This window comes from Musa acuminata, chromosome BXJ3-11, assembly GCF_036884655.1.
Source record: "Musa acuminata AAA Group cultivar baxijiao chromosome BXJ3-11, Cavendish_Baxijiao_AAA, whole genome shotgun sequence".
NCBI classification, from domain to species: Eukaryota; Viridiplantae; Streptophyta; class Magnoliopsida; order Zingiberales; family Musaceae; genus Musa; species Musa acuminata.
The window spans coordinates 29,892,016-29,912,166 of NC_088359.1; the positions used below are offsets into that span (position 1 = coordinate 29,892,016).

At 37.6% G+C, this 20,151-nt stretch overlaps 2 protein-coding genes across 5 annotated transcripts; both read left to right on the forward strand.

Moving 5' to 3' along the window:
• The first annotated feature begins 1,293 nt into the window (after window positions 1–1,293).
• On the forward strand, window positions 1,294–8,339 carry LOC135652098 (protein S-acyltransferase 21-like). Of its 3 annotated transcripts, none has more exons than XM_065172788.1 (10): window positions 1,294–1,628; window positions 2,513–2,626; window positions 2,735–2,837; window positions 2,934–3,136; window positions 5,508–5,576; window positions 5,672–5,743; window positions 5,948–6,001; window positions 6,684–6,764; window positions 6,842–7,036; window positions 7,119–8,339. In XM_065172788.1, the coding sequence occupies exons 1-10, from the start codon at window positions 1,584–1,586 to the stop codon at window positions 8,004–8,006; spliced, it is 1,824 nt and encodes a 607-aa protein (XP_065028860.1). In that variant the 5' UTR covers window positions 1,294–1,583; the 3' UTR covers window positions 8,007–8,339. The 3 variants fall into 3 exon arrangements, with proteins under 3 accessions (XP_065028860.1, XP_065028859.1, XP_065028861.1); XM_065172787.1 differs by having other exon boundaries at window positions 1,295–1,628; window positions 5,873–6,001; XM_065172789.1 differs by lacking the exon at window positions 1,294–1,628 and having other exon boundaries at window positions 2,764–2,837; window positions 5,873–6,001.
• Window positions 8,340–9,586: 1,247 nt separating this feature from the next.
• Window positions 9,587–19,845, forward strand: LOC103972117 (MLO-like protein 9). Of its 2 annotated transcripts, XM_009386328.3 has the most exons (15): window positions 9,587–9,846; window positions 11,526–11,583; window positions 11,751–11,986; window positions 12,923–13,039; window positions 13,155–13,215; window positions 14,836–14,924; window positions 15,293–15,367; window positions 15,441–15,529; window positions 16,195–16,244; window positions 16,320–16,360; window positions 16,433–16,606; window positions 17,520–17,555; window positions 17,642–17,709; window positions 18,657–18,717; window positions 19,311–19,845. In XM_009386328.3, the coding sequence occupies exons 1-15, from the start codon at window positions 9,715–9,717 to the stop codon at window positions 19,710–19,712; spliced, it is 1,689 nt and encodes a 562-aa protein (XP_009384603.3). In that variant the 5' UTR covers window positions 9,587–9,714; the 3' UTR covers window positions 19,713–19,845. The 2 variants fall into 2 exon arrangements, with proteins under 2 accessions (XP_009384603.3, XP_065030338.1); XM_065174266.1 differs by lacking the exon at window positions 17,642–17,709 and having other exon boundaries at window positions 19,311–19,467.
• The last annotated feature ends 306 nt before the right edge of the window (window positions 19,846–20,151 follow it).

The following is a 20,151-nucleotide window of genomic DNA, read 5'->3' on the forward strand; positions in this document are numbered from 1 at the left end:
ATTCAACCTGAGATCATGCTTTTATGAGAGCTCTTGTGCAGATACATCACTCTTCCATTAATGGCATCATATCTACACATCAAGAACAATTTTTGCTAGAAATGAAATTCTATGGAGACCCATCAATCTTCTTTTCTTTGAAAGAGTAAAACACTTTGAAAGACTAATTAAATTAGACCAATTTTATCACATCATAATCAAATATGAGGATGATTAGAGTTTTTGTCATGGTACTAGCATGTTACAACTAAGAATAGCTGCCTAAATAAAAATGATCCAGGAATCAAAAGGAATAGGTCTGCAACCCATTTCCCAAGCCATCAGTCAAACATTGGATCAAACTCACAGTTTCTTTTTGTCTTCATCTCTGTATAATTAATGAAAGTTCATTAAACTAGTGATGGCCTCAGACATCCCCCACCTGTCAACTTGCAGCAATCAGGCCATGAGAAATATTTATTTAAGATACTTCCTCCTTGGAATATGTATTATTGGCCTACTTATTTATCCCAATTCTTTAATCCAAGATTCCACTTTTCCACCTCACAGAGCTAACACTTGACAAAGCAAAAAAGGGCAACCTACAAAAGATGAGTCCCCTCTTGCAATTGAAAACTCACAAGACATTAAACAAGCATGTTCTTCCATGCACATCCTCCCCAAATCCATCTATGGACACTCTCTTAACTCTCCTAACCCAGCAATCACTGATTAATTAAGATCATGTGTCACAAACATAGAAGTTCCACAATCATCATCACCCATTGTAGGAAAACAATTTTGCTATGGAAATTGATTGTGATTTGGGGTTGTAAATATATATAGTGTGTTGCCCATATGGTATTTACATGATAAGACTACCAAGTCATATTGTGTGACCTAATATGAGGAAATAGTCTAACCATTCTTAGCCTTTTCAAGTATATAGCCTGAATTCTAGGCCAGAATAGTATGTAGTCATATTTGTGTGTGTTGCCTTATCTTCTTTTATGTTTTGAAATACATCATATTTGATAATAAAAAAATAGTATATTTACATTTGTGTCATCTATAGAGTCTTTTTATTGCTAAAGATATCTGAGTCAAACTATTTTTAAATTAATTTTGAATTTAATTTAAGTTCAGTGTTTGTGTTGCATTTCTTTAAGGTATATGTGAAAATACAAGCTAGTTAGGGGTTTGAATAGAAATAGTCTTGTGAAGGACAGTACTAAAATTATAAATATAAGCTCTTAAGGGCTGTTTTCAGAAAATTACACAGTGGGTAATAAGTGCAGAAGGAGCTGTAAAAGAGTGATAAAACCCTTCGGCTCTGTTTCCATTTCCGCGGCCTCCGCCGCCACGACGGGCACGTTCGAGAGCCGTCCCCAGAACCCGCGGGAGGAGCGACGCCCCATCTCGACGAGGGCTTAGCGCCGCATGTCGGAGGCCGCAAGAGAGGCGGAACCCACTTGGATCGCGCCGTTTGTCGCCGGGGCCAAGAACCAGCGGTAGCACGCGGAGATTTCCGGGCGAGTGGATCGGCTTTGGTTTCCGCTTCCGCTTTGAGGTCTCGGGGGGGTGATGCTGTTGCGTCCGAAGCCATGGCGAGACGGCACGGGTGGCAGCTCCCAGCCCACACTTTTCAGGTGGAAAGCGGAGCCTTTTATCGTCTCTTGGTCCAAATCTTAATTTTTGGCGGTTGTCATGTTGGTTTTCTGCGAAATTGCTGTGAGATTTTGTAGCTTTATTCTTCTGCGTTGGATTTGTGGGGCTTTGCAGGGGTGCTGTTGGCAGTTCTTGCAATGTGGGCAGTTTAAATCCACAGGAGTAGGTCATTGATGTGTGTGTTGCATATTCTTATTTTCTCGGTAGTTGGTGCGACAAGACAGCACCTTTAAAGCTGCTCATTCTGCTATACGAAATTGCAAACTAGATTTTCAGTTCATGATTTTACTTGGATAGTTATGCCCTGTGGATTTTGGGAGTATATAAGCATTTTGGAACTCAACCACTTGTTTCTTGGTAATTATTCGTAGATCGCTGTTGCATGAGTTACTAGTTGCAATTGTTCTGATAGTTATAAAAGGGCATCCCAGTAAATAAAGTCCTCCGTCAATGCGGGATCTGAGGGAGGGAGGATCGAATGTGCATAGCCTTACCCTTGGAAGCAGTGAAGTTGTTTCTGCTTGTGTATTGGTAGTTATTGCTAGGATTAATCGATTGTCAAAGCAAACATCTCCTGTGGCCTTCGTTTGATATTTGTTTAACCCCAATTCAAATATAGAAAAAAACTATTTAATTATTGTACATAGGACCAGGAAATTCTTGTTTAATCCTTAAGTAGAAGGGTAAAAAGAAGAACAATGAGAGTAGATACTGGTTTTTTTTTGTGGCTCATGAAGGCCTTTGGCTGGAAGGACAAAGTTGATTTAAATTTACTGCAAAAAGGCCTGCTGTTTATTTTAATAAAGTGTATATCTAGTTCTTCTATTTGACAACATCATTTGATGGAAGTTCTTTTGGTTCGCAGGTTATTGCAATCACAGTATTCTTCTTGCTATCGATAGCATTTTATGCCTTTTTTGCCCCATTTCTTGGAAAAGACTTATATGAATATGTGGCAATTGGAGTATATAGTTTTCTTGTAAGTATGCTCCCTTGCTAGCTAGCTAGATGTTATTCTCAAGCATATTGAATGAAGTATTTCTTGTTATTTTTATGACCATATTATTCATGGATCATGTTGCTTCAGGCGCTATGTGTGTTTATACTTTATGTTAGATGCACTGCCATTGATCCTGCTGATCCTGGAATTTTGCTTGCTTATAATGAAGCATCAACTTATATGCCACAACGTAAGATCCAACTATCTAGTCCTTGGTTGGTAAAGAGATGTATCAAGCACTATTGACAAGCCATTCATGGTAACTGAGTTCCTTGTTTCGACATAGGGGATAGAGGTTCCTTGGAAGAACCTACCAAGTTAGGAGTTAACACTGAAGAAGAAACTGTCAAGCACAAAACAGCAAGCTTCTCCATTGGTTGTTTCTTCTGTGCTCTTTTGTCTAAAGAAGATTGTCGCAAAGATGAGGACAATGCTGAGCAGCAGACGAGCATTGATGAAGCATTATTTTGCACACTATGCAATGCGGAGGTAAAAGCTTCATGCTTATCAAGTTTTTTTAGATGCTATGCTATGGTGATTGTCTGCCATTATCTTTCACTTTAGAAATTGTTGACCTTTGTCCTATCCGAGTCTTGAAATAGTTCACACTTGTATGATCATTTCCAACATCACAAACCTTATATATATTTATTAGATGCTTCTTTTCTTCCCCTGACTTTCTATTAAATATGAACTAGAACGTCCAGTACATAAGTTTAAGTTCCCTTAGACTTAAATAGATGAGAAAACTTTGATGCATCTCCAACAAGGATATTTATATTGTTTTACATTCCAATCTTGTAACAAAATCTTGATCGTAGGTATTTCTTGGTGATTGGCTCTTGTTTGTCTCAAGCAAATGTTGCTCTACCAACGTTTTCTAGTGCTCATTCCGAGATTGACTGATATCATTTAGTATTTATCATAGACAGATGTTCTGGACCAACTGTACAATTCACAACTATGAAAAGTTGCAAAAGTGTCACCATTAGATCTTTTTTATTTTTCACAATTGAGAGGCTATTTAGTCAAACTACTTCTAAATTCTTAAATTGCAAATCATTTTGTTTTGGGGTCTGCTCCAGCAAGGATCCTGCGTGGGGCTGTTTTTCAAACCAGCCTTTTGCATCCCTTCTCATCCTGTCCTCTTAGTGCAAAGCGTAGGAGCAAGGGAACCAAGACCTAGTGGCTCTGTCGACTATTGACAAAGACAATGACCACGGTGAGGACCAGCATTGCTTACTACGTTTTCTTTCTCCCATGAGCATACCTGTGTTGGAATGGTGGCATGCGATAACTTGCCATCATTAAGTTAATCCATGTTTATAGGATTGATATTGTCTTTCTTTGAAGTGACCTCTTAAATGTCCTTAAGCAACCTTGAGAATCTTAATTCACCTTTCTTCTTAGTGAAAAAAATCTTAATGATCCACTGAATTCATTCTGTATGCCATATAATGAGAACCAGTAATTAGTTTTCCTCTCACCAGATGTCCTCCAGGAAAGAAATAATTCTTTGGAATCCAACAAAAGTCGACCAAAAATGTGTTTGGTTGATCTAAAATTCAATAAAAAAGATATCTGCCTTAAGATTGTGAATACATGAATAAACAGAAGTCATTCAACTGTTTTATGCTCCAATTCCACATTGCTTTCCTGAATATGCATGAATCATATTTCCAGTCTGATTTCCTTTTTTTTAAATGTGAACATATGATGGAAGGATTGCTGTTTCGGGTAGACCCGTTTCAGAGACCTGTCAGATTGGTATATATTGGTCAGTACCAGTATACCGATACATGGTACACCGGTGTGTACCGGTGTTTTGGTGAGTAAGAAAAGGAGGGGACGGTGGAGGAGCAGAGGAGGAAGGAAGAAGGAAGAAGAAGGAAAAAGAGGAGGAAGTGGAGAAGCAGCGGTAGTGTACCTGGGAAGCAGCGGCGGCGGCGGCTGTGACGTTGAACGCGAGAAGAGGGCTCATGACTATGAGCCCTAATTTTTTATTGTTTTATCAATTTTTTTCAACTGGACTGGGTTGCCCAAAACGGGGGTGGTCCACGTATCGGCCCATGCCCAAACCAATACATACCGCCTGTTTCATACCGAAATTTGGGTGGTCTAGCAGTCCATGATATAATGGATGGATCAAAAAGGCAAAAAATTCTCATTTCTTAAACTTATTTTCTTTACATTCTTGTAATTCATCATTTTAGCTATCTGCTTAAAATTTGGGACTAATTTTGTCTTATGCTCTACTTTTTAGTGACCACCCTCATCTTTCTTTCCTTTTTATTACTCTAGCTCTTTCCAATTGCCATAAGCAAGGCTGTTATTTGTCTCTTGGTTGTTCTGTGTCTCTTCACCTTCAACTCTGATGGAGAATGTAAATGCTTAGGATAACCATTTATTTGCTACTCTTTGTTAGTAAGAAGACAATCAGAGCAAGGAGGTCTAATGTAATCTAGCATTATATGACATAAAAGTGCATGTGGGATTCTATAATCTTTTTTTTAAATTTAAATTGGGATGGCTTCAAGGAGGCAACTGTTCTAGCATGGAGTATTGGTTCCACGTTGCTAGGAGTTTCATATTGGTTGCAACTGATAAATAGTGTAATATTTTGCTCTTGCAGTTAATAGTCAAATGAAAGATATTTTCTACATAAATATGTAATTCTTTTTCTTGATCTTGTTAAACTTCACCTTTTAGCCTATGGAAGTGTACGTATTTAACTTTTTTTTGTTTTTGGTTGTTATGTATAGAATGACAGATACTTCAATTATTCTTAGGACACTTGAACAATTAAAACAAAACCATTTGATAAGTTGATGAAATTTGTTCTTGCAACTGCTTTGTCTAGGTTCGCAAATTCAGCAAACACTGCAGGAGTTGTGACAAATGTGTAGATGGGTTTGATCATCATTGCCGGGTTTGTAAACTAAGTCCATGTTGCTTGCCTACATATCTATAACAATCTGCATATATTAATCTAGGTGCTTGGACTTTATTATCCTTTCTGTGCAGTGGTTAAACAATTGTGTTGGGAGGAAAAACTATATTACATTTTTGTCCCTTATGTCAATGAGCCTTGCCTGGGTAAGTAGATGCATTTCAGAAAAAATGCTTCTTTTCCAGTTCATGAAGTTTGTACTTATAAAATAATTATTCACGTAAAATATTTGGCTTTCCCTGATGCAAATCATTTGGCCCTATCTTCTACATAAGCTTGCTGTTGAAAGTGGAATTGGTATCGCTGTTCTTGTCCGATCCTTCACTGATAAGAAGCAAATTGAATCTCAGATAGTTGAAAGGCTAGGAGATGGCTTCTCCCATGCTCCCTTTGTCACAATTGTGGTATGCATCAATTTTATACACTATTCTTTCTCATTTTTTGAATCTAGTATATGTGGAGTAGCATTGGTTAATCCAGATAGATGTCTTTTTCATGAGTTACTCATTGGGCAAGATGGTTTGTAGTAATTTATGACTGTTCATAATTAGAACCCTCTACCAGTATTTTTGGCACTTGCAATTTATGAATTTTAAATCCATCAATATGTTTTATTCTTGTTTCTAGATTATGCTAACAGTTTTATGTCTGTATTTGGAGGAACAAACAATGGTTATCAAGGAAGCCCCAAGGCTAAATTTTCTAGGTCATCAAGCTGCAATTAGTGCAGCTATTGGAATTACCAAACTTGTTACCATGACCTCAAGTGGTAGTGTGTGTGTCAAATAAGACCAATCAAACGAAACATAAGGCTGTAGTTTCAAAATCTGATACAGAATCTTGTCCATATCATACTTGAAAATTTCAGATTATCCAAGTTTCTTTAGCTTGCACCTGATCACTGTCTTATTAGTTCTGGAAGCATTGGGTTCTAGTTGATCTCTGTGAAAATGTGGCAAACCCAATACTTTTACTGATCTAGCAAATAAGTTATGAATAAACATAAAGAAAGCGAGTGTAACTTGGACTTTTCTGCACCAGAGAAAGAGTGCTTCTTGCAGACTAATAATAAGATTTTTATTTCAGGCCTTGTGTACTGCTCTATCGTTGCTGGCTTCTGTACCATTGGGTGAATTATTTTTTTTCCACATGATACTAATTCGAAAGGTTTGATACTTCTGCTCATATGCTTATTTTTGCAACAACTCTGCAATCATTGTGAAATAAGATAAAATTTCTTCCAGGGCATCACAACGTACGAGTATGTGGTGGCAATGAGAGCCCAGACTGAACCTCCTGGTCCTTCTGTTAATGAGGATCAGCAAAGTCTTCCATCCTCGCCAATGAGTTCAGCACCAACTGCCATAAGTGGAAGTTCTTTGGGCTTGCAGTATAGAGGTGCATGGTGTACTCCTCCAAGAATTTTTGTTGACCAGCAGGTATGCTTGTCTGTGATTGCTAAACACAGCTTTTTCTAAGCCCTATTCTGTGGTTGATATTCTCTTTGTTTTCCAATAAAAGGATGAAATAATCCCTCATTTAGAACCAGGACGTGTTCCTTCAACTATTGATCCTGATGCTATTGATCCATCTGGACAAGTGAAAAAGCTACCCAAGCATCCAGTCCCAATCAGTGCCTGGAAGCTCGCAAAATTAGACAAGAATGAGGCCAAGAGAGCTGCAGCTAAAGCCAGAGCCTCTTCGTCTGTCTTAAAACCTATCGGTTCGCACATGCAGTATGACATTGATCGCTGCTCGAGTGGGAATATCAGCAGCAGAAGTAGCACTGTCAGTGCTGACTTCGGGCATCGGGATCATCGTGCGGTTGCTGCAAGATCTTCGCCTCTGAAGAGTTCTTACCCTCCCAGCAGAGCTAGTAGGGAGGACCTTGAAACATGTCCTCGAACTCCTAGCAGTTTCAGTAGCCCTCATCACCCTAACTCGTTGAGCCTCACTCCAGCCTTGGAGCAGCAACCTTCAAACACTAGACACTTTAATCCAATATATCAGTCATCAGCAAATCGATCTCCATGGTCTGTCCAGTCTAGCGATGCCAAGGAAAGCATGGCTGGGCATCTCTCAGAGCATGGGCAAGCAAGGAGAACCGGCACAAATCCTCTAGGGAGCTCCGAACCCTCTGTTTACTGGGATCAGGAAGCTGGTCGATTTGTCTCCTCTCAGAGTATTGCTGGGCCTTCTTCTCGGGGCAGTCATACTGAGCTGTTGTACACCGAACCATCTATATTCTTTGGTGGTCCTATGCTGAATGAAGGCCCTCCGAGGAGCTTCAGAAATGCTGGTACATCTAATCAGAGGCAAGGTGGTACTGAGAGGGGGAGGGGGCTGAGCCAGTTGCCTATCTTTGTCCCCAGAGACTATCCGAAAGATCAGTTATCTAGATTTCCCTGATGGAGGTAGTATTTGAGTACGAAGTTCAGATTGATCGGCAGAATTGTTTCGTCATTTAGCGCCTTATTTCTAACTCTAGAACTCCTTGTAAATTTTAACTCTTGCAGATGTGTTATGGAACCGACTTCCTACTTTTTTTTTCTCCTAGCAAGCTGTAGACTGTTTCTAAACAGATCTAGTTTATTACTGATCTAGCTTTTTCTCGATTGAAGTTGAATCACAAAGAATGTGATTTAAGCTGTATTGCATGTGTAAACAATCTCTGAACCAGGAACTCTCACATGTTATTTCTGAATCAGGGTTGTTTTATAAACACCTTAAATTGGCACTCCAGCTGTGTCTTGGCCATTGTGATTCATGGTTCATCCACAAAGAACATAGAGATATTTTGTTTGTCTTTTTTGTTTAAAGAGTCCTATCAGTGCCTTTAGTAATGGATCAATAATCGCTTAGGATCCGAATATGTTGATTGCCTTCAATGATCCCCCCCCCACCCCCACAGATGCAGCAATCTACAGCAGAGAAAGCTGAGAGGACTCTATCACATCACATGATCTAGGTTTTTATAACATTAGATTGATCTATTATTATTATTATTTCATATCAGTGATTAAATATAATCAAGTTAATGTGTGGATCAGTCTGTCTATGAACTCCAAAGTTAAAATATTAGGGTCATTAATTATAATAAAATGAAAAGTGAACCCCACAACCTCATCCACAAGAATAAAAATGAAAAGTCAACGCCACAAGGTGCCGTGGACTTGTTAACAGCAAAAACTAAAAGTCAACACCCACAGATCCATGAGCAGGTGCTAAAATGGCACTTCAATACCACCACACCATGGGCTAACATCAAAGGATTATTAATACGAGACTCGCAATCGAGAACTTGGTCAACCCTCTTCCTCTGTTCCTAGGATCAATCAATAAGAAGATGTTGACCCAATCAATTAGTTAATCGAGAGGGCGTTCATCGTTGGGATTCGGTGGGCGTCAACTTGAATCCCCACCTCTCGACAGAACTATTTTGATGCGGCGTGAAGGCACGTCGAGTCCACGTCGCAGTCTTTGGAATCCGATGAACAATACAAGACATGCATACGTATGCGTGCGAGGATGACATCTTTGACTCGTAATAGGAAGTCAATGGAAATTTCAATTTAATTCCACTCCCGTTCTTATTGATGACTTTAAGATTCGTGCGGGAGACGTGGACGGTGCTTTGTGTGTATTTAAGAGGCCCGGACCACTGAAACGTGGATGTATCGACGAGTGGGAGCTTGACACATCAGCAAAAAGAGCTGTATCCTGCCTGACCGACGACACCTGGGCCTGACCTCGCCACCAGCTGCCGACGAATGGGCGCTTGATTGGCTTGCCATCTCACCTCAAGGGAGCTGTTTCCTGTGCAACCCCCAACTCGACTTCACCAGCCGCGGGCCCACTAGTGGGGGCCATGCGAGATTCGTGTGGGTGAAAACGGGGTTTGCTTGTCGTACGCCGCGTCCCAAACCCCGAAGGGAACAGAAAAGGGAGCTCAAATCGCTGTCCTCGTAAAACCTCCCTCGAACGTTCTCCTTCCGAAAGCTCGCGTTTTGGTAGAGGAAGCGATCGAAAGCCGCGAAGTTGGCTTTTGTTGCCTCCATTTAGACCGCGGAGTGGAAAGGAAGTTTGCGGTGGGGGAGGTTTAAGGCTTTGTCTCGGGATGGCGGGAGGTGGAGGTGGCGGCGACTCGAGAGAGCTCGACCAGACCGCGACGTGGGCTGTCGCGGCTGTTTGCGCGGTCATCGTTTTGATCTCCATACTGCTGGAGAAGGGTCTTCATCACTTCGGAGAGGTAAACGGGAAAGAAATCTTGCTTCTTTTCTTTTCTTCTTTCTTTCTTTTCCTTTCGTTTGAATTGTTTTGGGTTTGAGATATGGTTTCATGTGCAAGAAGCGAACTTGGTTGCTCTTTTGGCTTGTTTTGAGGTGTTGGAGTGGATTACGGATCAAAAGGTGGTATCTTGAAGCCGTATCCAAAAATAGACGGATTCCGCTCCTTTTGTTTCTTCCTTTGTGATCTTTTCTTGATTATTTTAGCGTTTCCGTTTAGCTCTGCGAGATTAGTAATCGTGTGAAGGCTGCGGACACGGTTTCCTTGTCTCTAAAACTTGGGGTTTGGAAAGGAAAATTCATTAGCAGAATTTTTAGCTGTTCTCGTTTATTCTTCTTTAAGGGCGAGTTTATTTTCAAAAAAGAAAACCAAATAAGGCCATACACGCTCTGTAATTGCTTTTCTTTTTGGACATTTGGAGATGGAAATGTTTGAAAGATGAAATCTTTCCTTGTGGCTTAACATAATTATTTTTTTTTCTCATTAACTTGGTTTTTGCTAGATATATCGTTGGAAGATTTCTTATGTTAATCCCTGACATATTCCCTCACTTTTTATTTACATATTAAATAAAATATCAAACTATAGTGCATATTAGTAATCTTTGTTTATTTTGCTGCAAGGACAAAATTTTCTTTTATCGACTGCACTTTCTTTACAACCTTTCCATTTCTTCTTTTTTTATTTTCAGAGCCATATGCGGCAGTTCAGAAGAAACATTCTGCACTCTAATCCTTATTATGTCTATTTTTCACTTCTTGATTACTTTGATATTTTCTTGTTTTACTTCTATTCTGAATAGGATCTTTGAAAACATATATGGTGTAATGTTACTACAAAATGTTCGACCTTTTTTCTCTCGATTGACAGACATGTTGTGTATGATTATTTTGGTGTATGACTGATGGTTCATTGACAATTAGATATGTACTTGTTTAAATAAAAATGATTTGGGACAATTTCATATGCATCCTTCAGAATATGTATAAATTTTATATACGCCCATGTAAGTTGTATTTTTCAAGTTCTTTTTATATGCCAAAAATTTCATATAAGCCCATGCTTTTTAAAATTTTGGAAGTTTGTTAACTTTAGAAGGGTATCTGATATTTTTGAAGGTATTCATAAGCCTAGTAAACTTTAGAAAGGTACTATTATCGTTTCCAATTCTGCATGGTTTCATGTGAAGTTACAAGTACTTGAATCAGCACATATGAAATTGTTCCAAAAAATATATATATTTTTCTGTGGTCAGAAATATTTGCATTCGACAAGACGACCAATTTATGACTTTATACATCACTCTTGTTGATTCTTAAGTTTTTTTCTATTTTTCTATAATGCCGTAATTTTTTTTACTTGGATATTCTGATTCATAAGTGCCTATTAATTAAGTTGAGTTGTGTATTTAAACTTTCCCTCCAATATGATAAATGCTTTTTGCTGAACTTGGCAACCGTCCCTCTTTTCACATTCTCTCTTTCTTATATGCATTTGTTCCATGGTCATTCCCTGAGTCCAGTGATGTTCATTCTCTGTGCCTATCAAGTGCTGATTTTGCATTCCATCTCAAAGTTTGTTCTTGTCTACTCGCATGAAGAAATCAAATTCTTATGTACTATTGTGAACTTTGTTTTTCAGTGGCTTAATGAGAAGCACAAAAAGGCTCTTTATGAAGCTCTTGAGAAGGTTAAAGATGGTAAAACCAAAATGTTCATTTCTTTGTTTGAATGATCATTGAATCTTGTTACATTTAACTTTGCCCATTGTTGTAATCTCTGTTGTCTTGTGGCACATGCATGGTTGGACTGGTATCGACTTTCAACTGAAGTGACTGACAATAATTTTACTTTATTGGTTTTGCAGAGTTGATGATTCTTGGCTTCATTTCCCTACTACTGACTTTTGGACAGAGTTACATTGCTAAAATCTGCATACCGGATACATTGTCAAATACCATGTTGCCATGCCCAATCAAAACAGATACTGGGACAGCAGGGGCAGGTGGAGGACACCGTAGGAAACTGTTAACAAATGCGCTTATATATGGGAATATACAGCATAGGATACTAGCTGCAGGATCAATTGTTTCATGTCCCTTAGTAAGTATATCTATTAACAGCTTTGGAACTGCAATTAAATTGCTTTTAGTTGTTCCTCTATTTGTTTCTTTGAATATGGGAAATAGAATGTCGTGTTATAAACACATCATGCTTAGTTCTAAAAAAGGTCAGTAATGTTCTCTATATCTTTTGCAATAATTCTCTTGATTCTTGGATGAATATCATAGCTGAACGGTTCAGCCGAACCTACTTATTCTCTTCATTCATGGATAAATACTATAACTGAATGGTTCAGCCTGAACCTACTTATTCTCTTGATTCTGGATGAATATCATAGCCGAATGGTTCAGCCTTGTTCCTATCATTCTTGCTATGGCAACTCTTGTTCCTATCATTCATGATGGACATATTGCGGTATTTTATTGTCTACATTATAAATGGACAATTATATTAATACTAAATTTATTAGTGTTTATGAATTTGAAAATTTGCTCAAAATGTTTTGAAAAATCATCCAAAGTGAACATGCAGTTAGGAAATCCTGTGCCAATTTGTTGATATGGAATAGATGTAAAATAGGATAGTTTCACACAAAGCAATAACTAAAGAGACCAAGAAATTACATCTGGGCACTTGCAACTTATCTACCCAATTCTAGATTTTCTTTTTCACAAAATCTTCATTCTGTTTATTTTTGGCAAGCAGATATCTCTTTAAAAAATCATAAACACGAATGGGAACAAAATTGTGGTTCCCAAATGTAGAAATGGTATAATTATAAGTTGGCAGGTTGACCTTTAAGTTTCCTAATGCCAATTTGGCTGGTCACTGAGCAACTTGGTTATTGCAGATGATTTGTCATTCATTTATATTACTTTCTAGATCCATTTTAGATGATACTCAAATAACCCTTTTCCTACAGTGTAAAAGGCCAATTTTGAGCTCTTTCTGACTTCCACATTATCCTACTTACAGGGCAAGGGGCCACTTATTTCAATGAATGGACTACATCAGTTGCACATCTTCATATTCTTTCTGGCAGTGTTTCACGTAGCAAGTGGTGCTCTCACAATGACTCTTGGAAGAGCAAAGGTTGTAGGAACTTAGCAATCGATCAAGTACTTTTCTGAATTTTATGCAAAATCTACATTGATTAACCATTAATATGAATGATATCATCTGTTTTTCACTGAACTCTTGCATGCAGATGCGTAGATGGAAGGAGTGGGAAACTGAGACTTCATCCATTGAATATGAGTTCTCCAATGGTATTTTACTGCTCTCATAAGTTTTTTTTAAAATTTTCTACCATCATATCTCAAGTTAATCCTCCATAAGATAGAGACACTGCCAGGAATAATATAGAATCACTAATTTCAAACTGAGGTCATATGTTACTGCTCAATTGACCAGTTTTCTGTATTCAATTATTTTAGAATGTACTTTCAGACCCCTTACTCTGTTAAGATTTCTCATTTATATGGTATTTCTTTAGATATTATTCTTTCAGAGACAAATATAAAGTTCACTGATGGAAACCATGCAATTATGAGGAGATATTGGCTTCCAGGTAGGCAAAAGGCATGACACTGTAGATGACATATTTCTATATATAAATAAAGGTTACGTGTGATAATATTAAACCTATTATGAGTCATGATGTAGGAAAAGGGTGGAAGTGGGCTTCTATGGGGACCTATGCTTGCTATATAAGTTTAGCAATAGAAATAATTATATCTGGAATTTTACAATCTGCGCCTGTATGTCAGAATTTACAGGACTGTAGAATTGCAAAACTCAATGAACATAGAATGGAAATTTACAGTTGCAGATGTAGTGATGTTTGGGTTGAACTTTTGTGATAATGATAGAAATGACGAATTTGGGAGAATAGAACTGCTGGCCTGATGTGTTGTTCTCAGTGTAAAATTAGCATTGTTTTGTAGTGTACTGAAGCTGATTCTGATGGAGTTGGTAAGAACAGAAATATAATATTTGTGGAACTTGAGGACTTTCTAGATATTTTCAGGTGTGTGTAACAGCAGGTTTCAAAGTTTCGAATAAGATAAAAAGGAAACAGATTCACTCCATGATGGCCTCATGCTATGACAAGGAAGAGATGGATGCCCTCACACCATTTTGGGAAGACCTTTCTCTAAAATAAGAATTGTTTAAGAACTGTCCCAACCATCTTACACCTAAAATAAACCATGAAGTAGAAATGCAATTCAATTAGGACACACCTATTACCCATATCAGTAAATTTGGCTTAACCAATTGTATACATTTGTCTTATGTCCCAAGTTCATGTTTCCCTACCGATATCAGAAACTCAATAATTGTAATGATGATCGTGGTATTAATTGGCAGCTATATAAATTTATTTGCCTCTATGTAAATCTTTTCATAATAGTCATGAAAAAAAATATTTGCCTTTCTGTCTCTCCGTCTCATGGTGCATGTATCTTCTAAAAATATTTTGAACTAGAACATGATATCAGTGTCTTGGGTCTATCTTTTCCCATTTAAACTTTTGCGGGCCTTGTTAAAATTAAAAACTTATCTATGATACAGTGTCAGTTTTTGCTCATCGAATGTACAGAATTTGATTGTTGTTTCCTTCTTAGTAATTGATCTTGCTTCTAGCATTGGTTTGTGTTTATCTTGTAACCTTGTTAACTGTTGTCAGATCTTTCATTACATAATTGATGTTTGTGTATCTTTTAGTTCGATAACCTAACATGAAAAATCATCATAGTACGGAGATCTATGTCAGTATAATTCATATATTAGTCTATTTTTATGCAATTGGAATAATATTTACTTTGAAACTTTTTTGTTGGTATGTAGTTCATTATATTTAAACCATATGTTTGTAAACAATACAGATCCCTCAAGATTCAGATTTGCACATGAGACATCATTCGTGAGAAGACACACAAATTTCTGGAACAGAATCACAATCCTGTTCTACTTTGTAAGTAGACAACCGTAGTCAAAAACTATTTTACTCTGTTTGTGATCAAGTATTTACTTGCTTGTGGACATATGTTTGAATAATTTAGACTACAGTATCACATTAAAATATGACCATTGTTCCCCTTCTTCTAGAGAAAATCCATTTACCAAAATGATAGTTTTGTTGAACAGTGAATATGAAGTTAATATTGATATTTATCAATATTGAGGAACTCCATTTAGCAAATGTTGAGAAGTCATTAATAGTTTTTTCATCATCAAATGAAGTTAATATTGATTCTTGGGCTTTTTGTACCAGGAAATTTTTCCTACCTTTTCATCATTATCTATTGACTGGCCATCTTTTTTCATTTTTGTCTTTTATAGGTAAGCTTTTTAAAGCAATTTTTCAGCTCTGTTTGTAAAGCAGATTACTTGGCATTGCGCCATGGTTTTATCAATGTAAGTTTGACCAACAGATAGATACCTGATAATTTGTTCATCTTGTAATTTGTCAATAGTTTAATGTTTATAGGCTCACCTGGCTCCAGGAAGTAAGTTTAATTTTCAAAAATATATAAAAAGAACATTGGAGGATGACTTTAAGGCAGTAGTGGGGATCAGGTACCATAATTACTGAACTTACTTTACTATAATTTCTATTACAGTCAATGCTATACTTACTAGGATTACGAATTGAACATTCAACTGAGGCATTTGATTTTTGAAGTGTATTCAGTTGTGTAATTCCTGCTAATACAGTATCTGCTTATCTAATAATAGAAGTTTTATGTTTGACGTCAAAGTATCAGGAAGTTGTATATCATTAAGAAGAGAAAAACATCATAAAAAGAGAAGCATTAATAAGATGGAATTTTCTTGATCCTAATCTTCTTAGTTGGGTTTAGGAATCCAATGAACCTAGTCATTGCTTTTGCAAATGATGAATAATCTGAGAATTTCCATGGAAATTGGCACTCTTTTGATATTTAACATAGCGTTGTTACAATTTGCAGTAGCATAATCATAGAGAATTGATCCTGTTAAATATGATTGCATGTCTTCCCAAGTATAGTGTATTTCATGTTAATCATAACATGTTTTCTTAATTAGAACTTTCCAAAAATGCTTCGTTACTATTAATAAAGAAATTGATAAGAACAACTTTCTGTAGTGATGTTTTAGCTTAGGTCCTCTTTTTCCTTCCCTTTGAAGTTCTTTTGGTTGACAAAATTTTCTTTACTCACCATTATTGAAGTTCTTCACGTGTTCCTTCTTTGGATGAGCAGTCCCGTATTATGGGCTTCAGCTGTGATGGTTTTGCTTCTTAATGTTAATGGTGAGAGTACATCCGATGTTGCAAAATATTTTCCCACACAGAGGTTTGGAATTTGACTCTCTTTACTTCCTTCAGGATGGGAGGAATTGTTTTGGGCATCAATACTTCCTCTAGTTGTAAGTACTCGAGCGTGAGATATGGACCTTTTTCATATAATCAAATTGGTAACTTTTTCATCTATAATGTAGATAATTCTAGCAATTGGGATGAAGCTACAGGCAATAATAGCAAGGATGGCCATTGAAATTCAAGAGAGACATGTAGTGGTTCAAGGAATTCCGCTGGTGCAACTCAGTGACCAACATTTTTGGTTTAAAAATCCACAGTTTGCTTTATTTCTCATCCATTTTGCATTATTCCAGGTTGTGATGTTGTTTCCTCTGTCTATGCATAGGATTTTTTAAATTGGACAAACTTCATTGGTTCAGTTGATAGTCCCTTTTTTAAAAAAATTTTAATTATGCATATACTATAAATTGGGTGAAATATGAAAAAAGCTCATAACTTCGGGTTTTTCCCATAAAGCACCCCAAGTCTAAAAAAATTTTTAAGAGCGCCCCTTTTTTCAAAAATGACCATTCGCCTAACCCTTGTCGATCATTGCCCTCCGCTGTGCCACCACCCCATCAGCTGCCCCCCTTCGTCCCGCACTTAGCAGCCCCGCCTGCCAAGCCTTGCTAGCTCGTTGGCCCTCGCCATGGTCGATCACGGCCCTCATGCGAGGAAAGAGGGGTCGACCCCCGCCCTTGTGCGAGGAAGGAGGGGTCACGTGTCGGCCCTCGTGCTGTCATCGCACTGGTGACCATTGGCGAGGGAGGAGGGAGAGGAGTCCGGAGAGAGAGAAAGTGGGGATGGGTCCGACGAAGAGTGAGAAGGCTAGCAGGGCCTGTGGAGGTGGCCACGGCCCTTGCGTTCTCTCCTACCTAGCTTGAGGGCCAACAGGCTAGATTGTCAGGCGTGAGCGGAGGCACAGCTAGGGTTGGAGCCATAGGAGAGAATTTTTAATATTATGGGGGGTAAAATAGTCTTTTCACATAATCAGGGGCACTATGTGGGAATTCCTTAAACTTGGGCAACTCTATAGGAAAAACTCAAAGTTAGGGGCTTTTTCCAGGAATTTGCCCCTACAAAATTTTAGTTAAATATTGAGTTTTGAAAAAAAAATCAAATATGTCTAGAAATGAAAGTTCTTATTGGAAACATTTGACTGTCTCAGCAGTTATATAAGTGTTTGAAGCTAACTTAGCTATCCCTCTTTTTTCACATTCTCTGCAGAACGCATTTCAGATCACATACTTCTTTTGGATATGGGTAAGTTTCTGTATCCAGCTTATTTGCCGTGACGATCACATTCTTTTCTAGCATCCTAAGTCATTCTTTTTTTCTTCTTTTGGCAGTATGAGTTTGGATTGAAGTCCTGTTTTCATGATAATTTTGATTTCATCATTGCAAGAGTTAGTGTTGGGTAAGCTTCAAAAAAATGCTACCATTTTGTGATTCAAGAATATGCTATCTAATTTTTTCTTACCGATGTTCCTGGGCTGAAAAAGAGAGTAACTGGTGTGGCAATTAGTCCTGAGCCCCTTCTAAATTGGTGTTGATATGGTTGATAATCTACTACCTGTACAAATTTTTGGCCAGAGTTATATAATTCCCTGGACTGAAATTTTCTATGGATCATTAGATACATGGTGATTTTGTTTTTTCATATTTTTATGACTCGAGTCACTAGGACACCCATACTGATCCACAAAAATTATATTTTGAAAATGCTGATAACATAACAAAAATAGAAAGAAGGTTAAATTTAGACTTTGCTGAATATAGCCAAGAGGGTAATCAGACTGAAGCTGGACTCATCTACACCAATGCTGCATTACATGTAAATACTAGGATGCTGTCCTCTGTACAAGCAGCATTTATTTCAACCGTTATTTCTTTTAGACATCTCATCATGTATTAACTGAGTTTCCCATGCTCACTCACATTGCATTTTCTTGTGTTATAGGGACCTCATTGGTAAGTGAATAGTAATCTAATGGACCTTACAACTCTTATAAAGCAAAGCAAATTAGCATTGGATGGGAAAAGGGAGAAAAGAGATTGCTAATAGTTTTCTTTTAAGAATGACAGCCATTGTGAAATTACATATGATCACATTCTTAATATCACTGAGATCAGCGTTTCATTGCAATTCTTGGTCCAAATAGGTGATTTCTTCTTCAGCTGTCATTGTTCACATTCAAAATTTCGATTTTCTTTGGATAAAATTTTGAGATGTTGTGTTGAATGAATGTTGTAATCTATTTGTCAAATTCATTTGCATATCACACTCTTCTTATAATGCAACAATGCTTAACTAGTTCTTTCGGTCTTATGGACTTATACTTCTGTTTCATCGATTATATGCAGAGTTGGAGTCCAATTCTTGTGTTCGTACATTACACTTCCGCTTTATGCACTTGTATCTCAGGTACAGGCTTTTCTAATTTCTTATTGATATCATTACTATTAGATGTCATCTAAATAGATAATATTGACTTTGAAATTATTTTATCCAACTAAAATAAAATGTTGAATATGATTACTAATGGAGGTGAATATGTTCTGTGGATACATGCCAGTGATTTATGGTTGTCGAAGTTAATAGCATCATATCTTAACTCATCCTTGCTAACTAGTCAGCAAAACTACATCCATGGTTAATAGTTATGGCATCGTTATCCTTGCTTTGTGGAGAATTCCAACTTTATCGTTCTTTCATAAACTGCTGAAACTAAATTAAGATAGTTATCAAACCGGCAAGTGTACAACATGGATCTTTAAGCTGCTTCCAGTCATCCACCCTAAAACATTTCTACCTCGATATCCAATGGCACATGTAGGGTTTCTTGATGGTGGTAAAATTTGTACTTGATGAACTTCAACCCGCAAACAAGCAGAGTAATTGCTCTTTGAATTTGGATGCCAGGATAGTAGAATGCATTCTTACTGACAATCAAGTTTGCATATTACAAATTATAATATATTTATTAATTCTTTTGAAATTGTGTCATTTGTTCACAGATGGGTTCACACATGAAGAGGTCCATCTTTGATGAGCAGACTTCGAAGGCTCTCAAGAAGTGGCATCAAGCTGTGAAGAAAAAACATGAGAAAGGAACCTCACATGCTTCCTCGGTCCATGAAACAAGCCCCAGGGCAAGCTCGCCGGCATCTCCTCTGCGTCCTCTGCAGAGGTATAGAACTATTGGGCATACAAGAGAATTATCCAACTCTTCAACAGGAAATGCTTTGGATCATTACAATTCGGATACAGAAATTGAGATGTTATCCTCATCAAAAAACAACAACCAAGAGTCTAGACCAACCGAACGTCACCTACGCATAGGAGAGCACCGAAACAACGAAGATCAATTCTCGTTCGAAAAGCTTTCTGCTCAGAATGGAGGACAACCACAATCTTGACATTTCTCGTCTCATGTCGCTTGAATCAATTACCGTAACATTTGTTATTATCGTTTTCATAAAATTTGACATCGTGCTTCCTGGAAAGGGATGTCTATTAGTTTGGAGGGTCTTCCTTAGCTAGCAGGGAATTATGATTTGTGTGCAGTAGTTCAAATGTTGACAATTTTTATTGTTCACCATTCAGCCAGCTGCTTGCTTGGATTAGGATCAAAACATCTGTTTGGTTTTAGTACATATATGTATTGGAGAATTAATTGTAGAAAAAAGAACATGGGAGAAGATTATCTTTTTTCCTCATCCAACTTGTTCTGAGGTTTTATGATCTGTGAAATGGATACCGAGTAACCTACAAAGAAATGATTGCTAAGAACATGAACTCTTTATTGAGTGACCAGTAAAGTAGTTCATGGATTCTGTCAGTGCAAGTCTAAATAGT

Bases quoted from the DNA above. Each gene is read 5' to 3' on its own strand.
- LOC135652098 (XM_065172787.1), top strand. From the start codon at position 1,584: ATGGCGAGACGGCACGGGTGGCAGCTCCCAGCCCACACTTTTCAG. The intron at 5,577-5,671 runs GTTTGTAAACTA...CTTTCTGTGCAG, and splicing joins GGTTTGATCATCATTGCCGG to TGGTTAAACAATTGTGTTGG. The intron at 5,744-5,872 runs GTAAGTAGATGC...CTTCTACATAAG, and splicing joins TGTCAATGAGCCTTGCCTGG to CTTGCTGTTGAAAGTGGAAT.
- LOC103972117 (XM_009386328.3), top strand. From the start codon at position 9,715: ATGGCGGGAGGTGGAGGTGGCGGCGACTCGAGAGAGCTCGACCAGACC. The intron at 16,245-16,319 runs GTGAGAGTACAT...TACTTCCTTCAG, and splicing joins TTTGCTTCTTAATGTTAATG to GATGGGAGGAATTGTTTTGG. The intron at 16,607-17,519 runs GTTGTGATGTTG...CATTCTCTGCAG, and splicing joins TCCATTTTGCATTATTCCAG to AACGCATTTCAGATCACATA.